The sequence below is a fragment of the Bos indicus genome, chromosome 19 (genome assembly GCF_029378745.1).
Source record: "Bos indicus isolate NIAB-ARS_2022 breed Sahiwal x Tharparkar chromosome 19, NIAB-ARS_B.indTharparkar_mat_pri_1.0, whole genome shotgun sequence".
NCBI classification, from domain to species: Eukaryota; Metazoa; Chordata; class Mammalia; order Artiodactyla; family Bovidae; genus Bos; species Bos indicus.
In genome coordinates, this window is record NC_091778.1 from 18,970,077 (window position 1) to 18,984,887 (window position 14,811).

The window sequence follows — 14,811 nt, forward strand, 5'->3', positions numbered from 1 at the left end:
TGAAACTGAAATGTACTGTATATAAATGAGATTTCACAACTCAAGTTTCACTGTACAAAAGCTTAACTACTTCTTGGGGGTGGGGAAAAGAGTTCTTAATTTTGGGTTCCTTAATGTTTGTTTATTTTAGCTGCACTGGGTCTTTGTAATGGCACAGATCTAGTCCCCTGACCAGGGATGGAACCTGGGCCCCTGGACCCCCTGCGTTGGGAGTCTTGGCCACTGGACCACCAAGGAAGCCTCTACGTCTTGGTTTTGATCCTGTACTATACTTAAGATGTAACCACTGGGGAAAACTGGGTGAATGGGACATGGGGTCACCCTGTGCTATCTTTACAACTTCTTGTGAAACTGTAAGCATTTAAAGATGAAAAAACATTTTAAGTACTTAAATGGCCCTCCCCTCCACCTGGTTCCCTAGCAACCCAATACCATGCTTACCTTTTCAAAATCTGCCAGTGATCTGTTCTTGCTCGCCTGAGCCACACATTTTAATGCTTCTGTCTAAGAATAAAGAGAAGAAGAGTGACAGTGATCTATTCCGCACACTCACATCTCCACAAGTCATAAGAAACGTGATTCATCCACACAACTCCTGGCTATAAGGAAGAACCTGCCCCATGACTCTTCTTCTTCAGAGGCCTGGGAAGAAAAGCCAGAGGAATGGAGTACCACTGTGTGCCAGTTTCCCTCCAAAAGCAGAAGTGATGTGAAGACACTAGGAAGTACAAAGTTTTCCCAAAAGAAAGGCTTTGATAAAGCATTCTCCAAAGATGAGAAGCTAAAAGGGAAAATGGCCAGAGAGGTGTGAATTCTTTCCCCTCCTCCAAGACTCCCTACCCTTACCTACACCCCTGGATGCCTTCCTGCCCTGAGACTTGATCACACTTCGTGCTTTATCAAAACTCACTCTGCTGGGTTTGGTGCAGGACATAAGCCAAGATTTACTTGCATTGGAATTGAGGCATCAAAACTCTACATATTACACTGAATGTTAAAACCCCAGAGTGATGAAGGTATAATTAACAGTTGAGGGGCAACCTCTAATCTGGTTATACAAGACACCTGACCAAGCTAGTAAGTCTGCACTCAGCAAGAAATCTGCAACATTCATCATCTGAGAGGTGGGCCTGACTCCTGCTTGAAAGCTGTCATCAAGGTACAAAGAACAAGAAGGAGCTCCTCTGGTACCAGCCTCTGTACTTAAACAAGGATGGTAGTGTCTTCTACAGCAGACTTTAAAAATGATGCAAAACTCATCACTAGTAGAGTCTGTTCCAGCATCTGTCCTACAGACTGAAAAATGATGCGAACAGCCTGAAACTCAGAGCTAGATAACCCAAGCTCAAAGTCTGACTTCACCAGTACTAGCTACTTGCCCTTGTGCTCTGGACACTTCACCTCTCTTGGCCCACCTCATTAACTCTAATTCTAGATATGACAGTGAGTCTTTCATTACAGTAATAACCAATATCCTTTTGGTCAAAACGAGGGGCTGATATGAAACTTCTTCTGATGAAAAGTCAATTAGGGCCATTTGTATAGATGGAAGCTATCGTCTGCAGTGGACATTCCATCAAAGATACAGTGAGATGGCCAATGTTTCTGTAGACACAACTGCACTCAAAACCTAGAAAGATTACTCTTACTTCCTAGTGATAATCAAGCAAAATACAAAGAAGTGATGATGCACACATCTGAGACATCACCTTTACACAGAGCACTCTTACCTGCTCAGGCATAAAAGGCATCTCACACAGGGCTACCAACCACCGAAGGTCTCTTCGTGACCACACCCAAACTCAGGAAATGAGTGGGAAGGTATGATGGACGTGAGAAGCCCTCAAGTGAGCCATCAATCCTAGTTTCTGCACCAGGTAATCCAACCTCTCTGAAGGACATGTGCACCAGACCTTACCCGGCTCCACTGTCTTAAAGAATATTATTCCATACATTAAATTTTCAAGCCAAGCTCACAGGAGACATACTTTCTGGTTGAAGCCAAATGCAACCTAACCCACTATAAATGCTACAGTTCAATTCTGAGTTAAGTTCCTCAAACCACCTGATACCCACAAGAGCACCAAACACTGACTTTTCGGGCCCAGAACTAACAGTACAGGAATTACACTAAAGGAGCTTGATAAACATAAGCGAGGGAGGGCAGAATGAAAAGTAGAATGGCGACCTGAAGAGCACGATATCAGTGAACACCGTGACTGACCACACACTGCCTCAGAGTGAGCAGAGATCAAAACTGCAGTCAAGGCATCCCCTACCTGCCTCCCTGCATACCGAAGTGCAAGCTTCCCGCTCACCAAAGCCTGGACATCTTCTGGGCTAGAAAAAAAAGAGAGACTTGGTCAATTGCTCTAGGATGCTATGTTTCTATGTTTAGGCAAATTTCTTCTTCTGTGAAAAGACTCCACCCACAGAAGTAATCAGCCCCCACCCGTAAATCCATACGCTCCTCACACCACAGGAGCCAGGCTTTCTCCACTCTGGGCTCACTGCTGAAAAGCAGAAAAACTGAACTTAAAGAAGAAAGCCACAGTGGGACTTCTCTGGCAGTCCAATAATTAGGACTTGGAGTCCTAATTTCATTGCTGTGGCCCCAGGTTCAACCCCTGGTTGGGGAAATATCCCACAAGCTGTACAGCGTGGCCAAAAAAAAAAAAAAGGCTATGCAAAATGACTTTATAGATCAAATCCCAGTATAACAGATCTTATAAAAACACAAGCTCTGTTTAATCCCAAGATCCAAAAAAGAATCCCAGTCAGTACCTCATGCATTCCCAAAAAAGAAACATGGAAAAATTCTGTGGAATTCTTTATAAAACATGGAGACATCGAGCTGCACACACTCGCCGCTGTCACCCTTTTTCAAGCCTTTCCCTAACCTCTCCTCTAACCCCCATTCCGGGAGGCCTAGTGGCTGGTGCTGGTCTATACGCCATTTCCTGGCCCTCTGCCCAGTGCTCAGCAACTCTCTGGACAGAACTGCACGCTGAGGAGAACGTTCCAAGGGGCTGGGAAGGATATTTCTCAAATCTGTCTCCTCAGTTCTAAAAGACTAGGAAGGAAGAGTGCTCTAGATTAGCTTTGATCCTCCCACTCCACCTTAGGCACCCCACAAGGTGGCAGCCACTGCTTCTGTAACTGACCAATCTCCCTGCCCAAGCTATCCTGACATGGCAGAAAATCTTAGACCAAGGACCTGAGAGCTCATACCCCCAAGTTAACGTGCACCTACGTGTTGAGCATGATTTTGCACAGCAACATGTACTTCAGAGATGTGATGGCCTTGGGGCTATCGATGGAATCATAACCCTCAAAAGCCTCATAGAAATATGAGTATGCAGTTTTCCAATCCTTCTCCTCTGCTGCATGGATGATACCTGGACATTGAAAAGAAAAGGGTAAGAACCATATGAAGTAACAAAACCATAAAATATCACAGCTGGGAAGGGCCTCAAAAATCTATCCCAACCTCATCTACTTATTGATGTGGTCAGGGAAGAATAAAAGACCTGCCCAAAGTCACTGCCATCTAGTGGCAAAGCTGAGATTAGAGCCCAGGTCTTTGAACTCCCAGTTCAATCATCTACCAATATTAATCCCAAACGAGTTAGAGACCCAACTAAAGGGGATGCTAAAAGCCACATATGGTCCTCATGCGTCTCGTCACCACAGCAGTCCCACTATCCTTTGGAACCACTAGGCAAGGCCATGCTCACTCTCCATGACACTATCTTCACAAGTCAGAAAGGCGACCCAAACATCTCTCCCTGCTCTGCCCAAATTACTGGCTTTAATAACATCAACCATTTCTTTCTGATAACTTTTCTAAGCTTGACATTTTTAAGTAGCTTTCATGAGATGGGAAAAAAAAAAACCCAACCTCTTATATAGTCTCATTCCAGATACTGGTCATTTACAATTTTATAGATATACTTTTGCTGTGATGCAGTCAATACATGAATTTCACATAATGCCAAATTCATGAACTTAACTGTACACACTTAAGCAGTATTTCTTTAGGGTAATATGCTACATACTTTATCTAACCAATTCTCTGCTGTTTAGAAGCCGAGTTGCTCCCAGTAAGCCTAACTTTGACTGAATCTGCAATTATTACCAACCTATGCTATCACTTGGGATGACATGAAAAATAGTACTTTCTAGCTTGAAAGGCATCTAAGCCTAAGACTCTCTATATCAGTTCTAACCCTGCCTCAGCCCCATCCATGTGTCCACCTCAGGACTTCCCAATTTTTTCACAGCAAGGTACAGAAGAAAGTACTCAGTATTCTGGAGTAAAAGGATGAAAATGCTCATACATGACCCCAGGGGATCCATGTTTCAGACCTACCTGTCATATGCCTGTGTGCCTGGCACACCAGTTGGGAACTTCTACTTGATAACCACTACTGAGTGGTATGTGCCATACCCAGGGCTTTTACTTTACCCAGAAAGCCTCCCGTTCAGCAGCCATAGGAATCAGACCCTTATACTTAACTACAGAGGCCTGGGGACTTCCCTGGTGGCTCAGACAGTAAAGAATCTGCTTGCAATGAGGGAGACCAAGGTTCGATCCCTTGATTGGGAAGATCCCATGGAGGAGGGCATGGCAACCCTCTCCAGTATTCTTGCCTGGAGAATCCCCATGGACAGAGGAGCCTGGCTAGAAACAGTCCATGGGGTTGCAAACAGATACGACTGAGCAACTGAGCACACAGAGGCCTGAAGAAAACCCACCCTCCTCTGTAGCCAAGGAGACTTCCTCAAAAATATCCAACAAACTATTATTAACACTGCCAAATTCAATGAGACAAATGCCCATTTTTCCTTTCCTCCCCGTCTAAAGCTAGAATAGACCAGACGAAAAATAAGACTGGTATTAAAAAAAAAAAGTAAAATAAGGCCCAAGAACTGGTATACTGCATTCTCAAACACATTAGCAAATGTAGACCACATGAGGACTATAACCATCGCAAGTGGCGTAGGACATTAAAAAAAAAACAAAAACAAAAAAACACTAGCCTGTTACTCATTCAACACCAATATTAACAAGGGCCCACCATATGCCAAGCACTGATATAGCTATTATAGAGGAAATAAAAATATGAATAAGGTGCTGAAGCAGCTCACAGTCTCACAGCAGTCATCAAGACAGAAGGAGATTAGTATCGTAATACACACCAAAGAATATACAATTCACAAGGAAGTCCAAAGTGAAGAAGGCACTCATGAGGGTTTATAAAGGAAACATGCAAGCTGGATCTAGAAGGATGCACAGGACTTTGTCAAGGGGACAAGACGGAAAGGGGAATTCCAAGCAGAGAATATACAAGAGCAGGAACACAGGAAGTCATTTGGTGACTAGGACTGAAACCATAGATAAGCGTGAAAACAGTGCCTTCCTTTAGAATGCACAGTTAAAGAGGATAATGCAGAGTCACTGGATTTACACGATCAGATGTGTGTTTCCAAAAAAATGAGACCAGTAAGCAAGACGGATTGGGAAGTGACAGTGACGTTTAGGGCAGTGAAAAGACCATGCCAGTGGTCCATTGGCATTCATGAGAGCAGTGACTGCAGAGACGGAAAAGAACAGGCAGGTGTGGAGACAGACTCAACCTCATCTGGTGACTGACTGCATATGAAGGGTGAAGAAGAGGAAGGGAATCCAAATCACTCCAAAGAGAACAGCCTGAACACCTGAGTCAGTAATTATACCACTAATGAAAATAGGAAATGTAGAATAGAATAGTTTGAGGGGAAGAGTTAAATAATAATTTTGGTTTTTGATGTGCTGAGATTCAGATCTACAGAACATTTAGGTATGGAATTCAGGACAGAGAAGCTACCAGAAATCTAGATGAGGAGACCATTTGTGTGTTACGTAGTAACTAAAGCCACGGGAGAGTATGAGATGAGACAGGAAAAAGGGAGACCAGGAAGAGAAAAGAACTAAGAAAACAACACTGAGGAACACCCACACTTGAGAGACAACAGGGGGAAGAGTGCCTGAGGACAATGACTCAAGGAGGAGACCCGAGAAGACACTGCTGTCAAAGAAGGCTGGACTGCTCAACAGTGTCCAACCTCCAAGAAAGTCAGAGATTACAGGGGAGTAACTGTCTTGAAACGAATCACAAGACACCAAAGTAACGATACTCTTCCAGCTTTTCCAATAAGCTTGACAGAAAAGGAGAACACAGCAATTTTAAAAGGACAGAGGACTGTGATTTTTCAGCTGGGGTAGTTCAAAGACTGAGAGGAAGATCCAAGTAGAGACAAAAAACTGGACTTGGAAAACTGAAAACTTTTATAAAGGCAGGTAGAAGGATCACACTTGATAACAGGTAAAAACAGTGATAGAAATTCTAGGGAGGAAAGAGAAATAAAGGAAGCACACATAAAAATGGCCTCATCTGCTCTGAGAAATACGATGCAAGGTCATCTCCTGACCATGAAAAAAGAACATGATGAAGAGCAGTGGCTTAAAGAAAGTGCCAATTTTGGTCAAAGCAAGGTCCTGTGAGAAGAGCTTACATTCATCAGCTCATTTACTCCTCACCACCATCCTGTAAGGAGGTACAATTATCATCACCATTTTTCAGATGAACTAAAGATAAATTAAGTAACTTGCCCAATCACACAGCTAGAAATTCGCAAAACTAAAATTTCAACCTAGAAAAGCCATTTTCTAGAGCTTCTGCTGGTCACCTGAATGACAAAACATGCCAAATGACATTTACAATACCTGAGAGGCAAGCATGGCAGCTGTTATCTCCCTCTTACAGTTTTATATGGAAACAAAGATTGCAAAGAGGTAACATCAGGGCTTAAACTAGTCCTCTGCCTCCAATCCCAACACCCTCCAACAATGGTAATAAATCATAACTAATAAAAGCTGCTGACTGCAAGTATCCTCCTGCCACTCCATGGCCTCCCAGCCCAGTTCCCACACTTCTTAAGAAGGCAATTCATTACACTCTCCTGTAGGGGTGGGGGTTGGGGGTGGGGTCCTTTCCTCAGCCTTGATATGAGGTCCTTTAGAAAAGCCTAGCATGCTCTACAAAGGTCTCCAACTGTCAAAAGACTTGGGTTAGTCCAGTCCTGGAAAGGAGTGCTACCATCCTGAGTAACTGACAAAGATGGAAGAGAAGGAAGAGCTTTTTAAAACCTAAGTGAGACCTCTCTAGGATGCTGGTGCCAACAATCAGGTTGCCTGTTCAACCACAGATAAGCAGGTTCTTAGTATTATTTAGGCAGTTCATAGCAAGTGAAGAGGAGGCGGGCAGCTAGTTAGAGGGGTAACCTTCCAACTGGTTTCCCTGAGGAAACCTAAGCCAAAACAGCCAATTTTATTCTTCAGCCCCAACTCCAGATTCCTTCCACCTGTGAGGTAAGATGAGCTTTAAGAAAACATCACATGAGTTTCTAAGGGTGTTACCTGACTGCATATCCAAGGTGGCCTGCAATTTAGGGGGGCAGTAAATGGCATTTGCTGTGGTTCGAGCAGAGGTTAAGGCAGCTCGGGCTTTTGGCAGGTTGCTCAGGGCATGGTAGGTTTTGCTTTCTAAAAGCTGTACTTCCACCAAAAGGGCTTTGTCATCCATCTTTTTCAACTCCCGAAGCAACTGAGAACCTAGAGAAAGAAAATACAGATACCTCTTGTTAGCTATAATCTTAATACTTTAATACCGGACTATTTCCCTCTCTCACCCTTATAAGAACACTCAGGATAAAGAAACCTGCCTGAACTCAAAACGAGGTTATCTATTCACAAGATTTACATTTTCTGCTAAGGTGTTGTCTTCCAAAAGAGAAACACAGATCTCTTTGAAAGCTTTCTGCATACAAAAGACATTACAGCCAAGAATGTGATGAGCTTACTCCTAAGATTCAAATAAAAGTGGGAATCCCCACCCAGAAAATGCTGAAATTACTTATCCAGTTCAGACAGGCACTTGATCGCACTCTATTCCTATCCAATAATCCTGAAACTGCATAAGAAATATGAGGCACTAGGGTTGGTGGGGAAAGCAAAGAGATTAGGATATACTAACGTTCTGCAAACACCCCTTCTTCCCCAGGCTCAACATCATTAATTTAGTCATTAAGGAAATATAAATCAAAACCAATATGAGATACTACTCCACACGCACTAAGATGGCTAAAGTTAAAAACACAGACAATATCAACAAGTGTTGGTGAGGATGTGGAGAAACTGGAACTCTCCTCATACACTGCTGGTGAGAATGTACAATGGTGTGGCCACTTTAAAAAGCAGTTTGGCTGTTCCTCAAAAGCTAAAGAGAGTCACTATATGCCAGGAATTCTACTCCTGGGTATATACCCGAAAGAAAACCATGTCCACATAAAACCTGTTTATAGCAGCATTCATAATAGCCAAAAAGTGGAAACAATCTCAGTGTCCATCAACCTGATGAAGGGATAATATGATACAATGGAGTATTACTTAGCAATAAAAAGGAATGAAGCATTGCCATATGCTACAACATGGATGAACACTGAGAACATGCTGGAGAAAGAAGCCACTCACAAAGGCCACACACTGCGTGGCTCCATTATGTGCAGTGTCCAGAACAGGCAAGTCTACAGAGGCAAAACTAGTTAGTGATTGCCTTGGGATGATGGGCACACAGAGGATGAATGGGGGGTTAACAGGAAGTGACAGCTGATGGATACAAGGTTACTTTCTAGGGTGATGAAAATGTTCTGAAATCAGATAGTGGTGACAACTGCACTTTGTGAACAGACTAAAAATCACTGGCTGTACACTTTTAAAGGGTGCATTTTATGGTCTGTGAATTATATCTCTATTAAAGCAGTTTTCTTTTTTTTTAATGCTACTTGTTAGAACCATATGAAAATAGCACTTCTGCAGGATAAGAATTACATACTGGCAATTTTTCAACTTAATAGATCATGAAAGTCATGTCCTTCCACCTGGAGAAAATAGTCCAGCTATATCCATTAATTTTTTAAAAAGCAGCAGGCAAAGATTTTAGGGTGCTTAGCAGCAGCAGCAGCAAAGGCCAAAAGAAGCCTTTAGCTGGCCCACTTTAGATTTCCTGTATGTATTTACATCCAGTTAACTTTTTGATCTTTAAAACTGATTTTAATGATAATTATAAACAGATATAGTAAATGTAACGGTCAATAAATACTTGCAGTTTCACCCTTTTGTTTTCTAATGTTGATAGTTTCTTAGAACTTCTAAATGCCATTTTTCCATGACAGATTCAGTAATTATAAGCCACTTTAAATCTTCTAAGATATAGGCAGAATATAAATTATTAATACATAACTAATAAGAGTACCCAGGTTCAGAATACATTCATTTAGCCAGCTAAGATGGAGAAGGAAATGGCAACCTGCTCCAGTATTCTTGCCTGGAGAATTCCATGGACAGACGAGCCTGGTGGGCTACAGTCCATGGGGTCGCAAAGAATCGGATATGACTGAGCACGCACGCACACACTCATACACAGAGCCAGCTAAGACACTTCACTAGCTTCCACCAGCTTACTTACCCAAATGCAATGCTTCCTGGTACCTCTTGGTATCAAAGTACAAAGACACCAGTCTTGCCTAGGAAAGAGAAAAGGCATTGACTGATGGAAAGGGGAGAAAAAAAGCCAAAGAAAGAAATCAAAGATTGACAGTCACAGAACTGTTACTGCTGAATATTCAAGTCCCGATGATAGCATCAAATTCAGCCTAAAAAAAAAATCATCTAGCCCATGATATTATCTCCTATTATAGCCAATGACTAAACCATGCTGCTGCTTACTTTTCTGAGCCAAGCAGCAGGTCTGTATCAAAGCTTCAACCAGAGCAATTCTCATGAGCAGGTCTACTACCCATCATTATGGGTACACAGAATACAAAGCTGCTGAAAATACTTTTGATCAGGATGGTGTTATTTATAATCACAGTCTGTCAAACGTCTAGAGACCTGAGATCAATACCAACACAGGCACATACCTCCAAAGCTTGGCGTAAGAAAGTTCTCTTCTCTGATTTGGCCCACTCGATGCACTCTAAACACAACTCGACCTGCAACAGGGAGAGACAGTATATGCAACATTATGTCCTCACGTTCTTCCCACAAGCCTTGCTCGGGAGAACAGCTGTCATTTCCTCCTTATGCATTACTATCCATGTTTACTGTCTCAGGAGCATGCCTTGATCATAGTATCTCAAGATGTATGCTGCTGCTGCTGCTAAGCCGCTTCAGTCATGTCCGACTCTGTGTGACCCCATAGACAGCAGCCCACCAGGTTCCCCCATCCCTGGGATTCTCCAGGCAAGAATACTGGAGTGGGTTGCCATTTCCTTCCCCAATGCATGAAAGTGAAAAGTGAAAGTGAAGTCGCTCAGTCGTGTCCGACTCTTTACAACCCCATGGACTGCAACCTACCAGGCTCCTCCGCCCATGGGATTTTCCAGGCAAGAGTACTGGAGTGGAGTGCCATTGCCTTCTCCGCTCAATATGTATAGCATACTGGAAAATCAACTTGGCTTTTTACACACAGAGTATATTTGTGCTTAGACTGTTCCTTTGGAAAAGAGCTTTGTCTTCAAGATTCCTCATCTACCTTCTCAGGAGGGACCCAGACTACATATGCAGTCCTGGAATGTAGAGTTAGTTCTATAATGGCTGAGACATTTTTAAAGCAGAAATTTTTCCCTGAATAGTAACAATAATGTGTTCATATGACTATATCAGTCATAAAGGGGAGAAATTCTCAGTCTAGGCACAAGTGTCTTACTCTTCCAACGGTTGCTTTTAAGATTCAAAAGGCCCAGCTGACTCTTCCCTTCCAGAGTTTACAAAGCGCAAGTAACAATTCTCATCACAGTACAGCAAACTTAGCTTGTATGAAAGTGAGTAAAAAGAAATTAAAATTAGCCTAACACTTAAAGGGGCTTTTTAAACTTTCTATAAAAGAACTCTGAACTCCCAGTTCTACCTGCTACCCAAGCAGTAATGTCCCATGCAAAGTAACTATCTTAAGTGTTCTAGGCCAGGTGGTCTACATGCCATCAGGTATCCTTGCCACAGGAGTTCTGACAAGTACGTATTAAGTGCTGCAGATCATCTATCACTTCTGTTACTGCAAGTTTATATTAAGATTCACAATCAGAGCATAAGATAAAAAGAAACTGAGCTTTCCAGAAAACTAACTGGTAAAATAAAGCTCAGTAGATAAGTGAATGCCTTTACATGGTATTTGGAAGATTCATCAGCAAGTCAATGAAAACTTTATAACTCACCGGAGGGGGCCCCCTAGTGGCTACTCAATCCCCAACTCTAAACTCAACCACCCTCATGAATTCTACAAAACCTGAAATAAAAGCAGGCCAATCACAATTTCAGTTTTGAGTTATGTTCTAAAAGACCAAAATCAAAGTAAGATTTCTGTTCATACATGAATGGAACTGAAAATATTTTGCTGAATATTTTTAGCAACAAGAATAAAAGTCTTTAGTCCTCCGTGTTTTGGGGGACTAAGAAACGCTTACCAACAGTTTTACCCAGCAAGTTTAACAATGCTGAAATGAATGCCTAGGCTCCTGATTCAGTAGTCTGGAATGAAAGGTTGGCCTCTCTGATGTACACCCCTAGTTAAGAAACACTGAGTTCTACCCTAGCATCTTACCTGTCCCCATTTCCCTGACAGTCCAGATGTTAAGTGACCCACCAAAGGTCATGATCAGCCACTGGGACCAGAACTTGACCCAACCTTAACTCACACTTAATAAATTCAGGTCAATAGAGACATTTTTCCTACAGTAGAGAATTTTTACATGAACTATCAGTTTTCAGTTACAGGGTACATGATTTGCAATATCTAGAATTATAATTGGTGAAACCAGCACATCAGTTCTCAGAAAAAAAATTTAAAGGCCACTCACTGCCCTTTTGTTTGAGAGGCTTTGTGCTTTGTTAATGCTAACAATGACAGATAAAGGGGATAGATAATAATACACAAGAAGTCCATGCTTCTGGAGGAAGCCCTTACTTGAGTACAAAAGCTTAAAACAGTCAAATTAGATATTAATGTTTTTAAGCTTTAAATAAATAACACTAAACCATTTTTATATGTTTTTATTCACTAAATTCCTAAGGGGAAAAAAAGTTAACTACCGTTTTAAGTGTGAAATTCTCTGGCACGAACTCCCCTTTTCCATTAAAATAATTATTTAATTCAACAGGATTTTTTGATGTAAGCTTTCTTAAAACGTGCTACTGTGCTTCAGTTGGATAGACTATACCAAAAAATGGCCTCCCAAAGAACTGCCTAGACATACCTGGAAGGTAAAATCAATTCTGGAATTTGAGCTCACTCTTTGGTTAAGGATCTGGTTCAGTCTTCTTTCTCCCCTCTTCACCCTAAATCTCTACTCCCCTTCTCCTTGCCAACCATCCCAATCCTCAGTCACCCACCCCACCCATACAGCCTCACATCCTAGGCAAATGACCAGAACCTAACCTGAATCACATCAGCTTCTGGAACACAGCAAGCTGAAGACCATGCTATAGCTCTATCTGACTTATGGTGAGTCACCAAATACAAAAAGGCAAGGAAAATCCCTTCCCCATACTCTTCCTGTTAAACTCCCCAACACTTCTAGATCTCTTCAGTTTAGTCGCTCAGTTGTGTCCGACTTTTTGCGACCCCATGAATCACAGCACGCCAGGCCTCCCTGTCCATCACGAACTCCCGGAGTTTACCCAAACTTAGAGTCAGTGATGCCATCCAGCCATCTCATCCTCTGTTGTCCCCTTCTCCTCCTGCCCCCAATCCCTCCCAGCATCAGGGTCTTTTCCACTGAGTCAACTCTTCACATGAGGTGGCCAAAGTATTGGAGTCTCAGCTTCAGTATCAGTCCTGCCAGTGAACACCCAGGACTGATCTCCTTTAGGATGGACTGGTTGGATCTCCTTGCAGTCCAAGGGACTTTCAAGAGTCTTCTCCAACACCACAGTTCAAAAGCATCAATTCTTCGGTGCTCAGCCTTCTTCACAGTCCAACTCTCACATCCACACATGACCACTGGAAAAACCATAGCCTTGACTAGACGGACCTTTGTTGGGAAAGTAATATCTCTGCTTTTTAATATGCTATCTAGGTTGTTCATAACTTTCCTTCCAAGGAGTAAGCATCTTTTAATTCCATGGCTTACAAATGTCCTAAAACTTCGTACTTTGCCCCAGGCCTCAACACTTCAATGAGAGTGATCTACCTATGCCTTGCTCCTCTATCCTTTCCCAATACTCAATCGAAGAATTTTAAAAGAACCTAGAATTTTCCACCCTCCCAAGTCAGAGGTCTTGAGTCACGTAGACAAATGCAGCAACAATACCCCATGGTTGTATCTCAAGTCAATAAAGTTAAGTCTTAATTCAACAAAATATCTCCTGAGCATCTACCATGGAGAAGGCATGATTGATACATTCCTTCGACAAATACTAGTTAGGTAGCTTCTTTGGGCCAAACTAAGTGTGGAGGTTACAGCAGTGAATAGGACACAGTAATTATCCTCATGAAATTTATCTTTTAAGTAGCAAATGAATGTTAATAAGCAAAATAAACATGAAGAAAGCAGAAAGAGGGTATTTTAGATACGGTGATAAAGGAAGGTCTCTGAGGAAACGAGATGGAAACAAAGACTTGAAATGATGTGAAGAAGAAAAAAGGCTGTGTTAAGATCATGCTAAGAGTGAGACTGCCAGGTCAGTACAGTGGTTAAGATTTCATGCTTCCACTGCAAGGGGCACAGGTTAGATCCCTGGTCAGGGAACTAAGATCTCACAAGCCATACAACATGGCCAAAAAAAAATTAGATGTATAAAAATGCCCCAAAGTTAGAACAGTTTAAAGCCAGTGTTACAGCTGTAAATAATGTGAAAGAAAGAACAGTATGGCAGGTGAGGCCAGAGGTAGCCGTGGTCAAGGAATAGCCATGAGTTAGGAATGAGAAAGGTGCTGTGACACCACAAGGCACGCAGGTTGCATCTGAATGAGACTGTATCACAGGAAAGGAGATAGGGCAAACGTCCAAGCGTCCATCGTAAAGACAATCGTCAGAGATGTAACATGTGCAAACACAGCAGGCATCACTGTGGAGTTTAGATCATAGGAACGTCAGCAAGCAAAGATCTCAGAGCAGAGGGCACTGGACACGGAACCACAGAAGGGAAAGGTGCATCATGAAGAGTGTACAGGCCTCGCTCCGCAGACAGTCAAGTGCCCAACAGGCCAGGCACGTGTGGTACACTTCATAGAGTACCAGGAGGTCAGACTGTCCTGCTAAGCTGTACTGTAGAGGAACATAAAATACGAACTCTGCAAGCAATCGAGAGCCACTGAAGGCTCAAGTTCAGGGATGCACAGAGAGGAATAAGATGTTCAGAGGGTTACTGGGTAGGATATCTCTCAAAATGGTGGTACGAGACTTTTGCAGTAGTCTAAGAAATAATTAGAACTCACTGTATGTGAACAATACCTCCAAAAAATAAAAAGAAGAAATAATTAGAACCCAATTAGATGGTAGTTGTACACAGAGAACAAATACAAAAAGGGTGGAGAATAAAGATTGGAGAAAGTTGCATTGACAGAATTTAATAAATGGTTGGATGTTGATGTTGCTATGTTGACTTTGAGGTGCAGACAGAACCATCTGGATGGTTCACAATTTATTCCAAACCAAGCAAATAATCTGTAATCCACAAAAATTACTGAAAGACCTGCTAAGTGGAGTAAG

At 42.3% G+C, this 14,811-nt stretch overlaps 1 protein-coding gene across 2 annotated transcripts in view; it reads right to left on the bottom strand.

The window, feature by feature from the left end:
- The window catches only part of PSMD11 (proteasome 26S subunit, non-ATPase 11), a 28,990-nt gene that overhangs the window by 4,267 nt on the left and 9,912 nt on the right, over window positions 1–14,811 (bottom strand). For both annotated transcript variants that reach the window (XM_070772695.1, XM_070772694.1), the window contains exons 4-9: window positions 10,024–10,095; window positions 9,570–9,627; window positions 7,463–7,657; window positions 3,254–3,398; window positions 2,280–2,340; window positions 442–504 (exon numbers count right to left, since the gene is read on the bottom strand). In XM_070772695.1, the coding sequence (XP_070628796.1) occupies window positions 442–504; window positions 2,280–2,340; window positions 3,254–3,398; window positions 7,463–7,657; window positions 9,570–9,627; window positions 10,024–10,095 (594 nt within the window). The remainder of the gene's footprint in view (window positions 1–441; window positions 505–2,279; window positions 2,341–3,253; window positions 3,399–7,462; window positions 7,658–9,569; window positions 9,628–10,023; window positions 10,096–14,811) is intronic.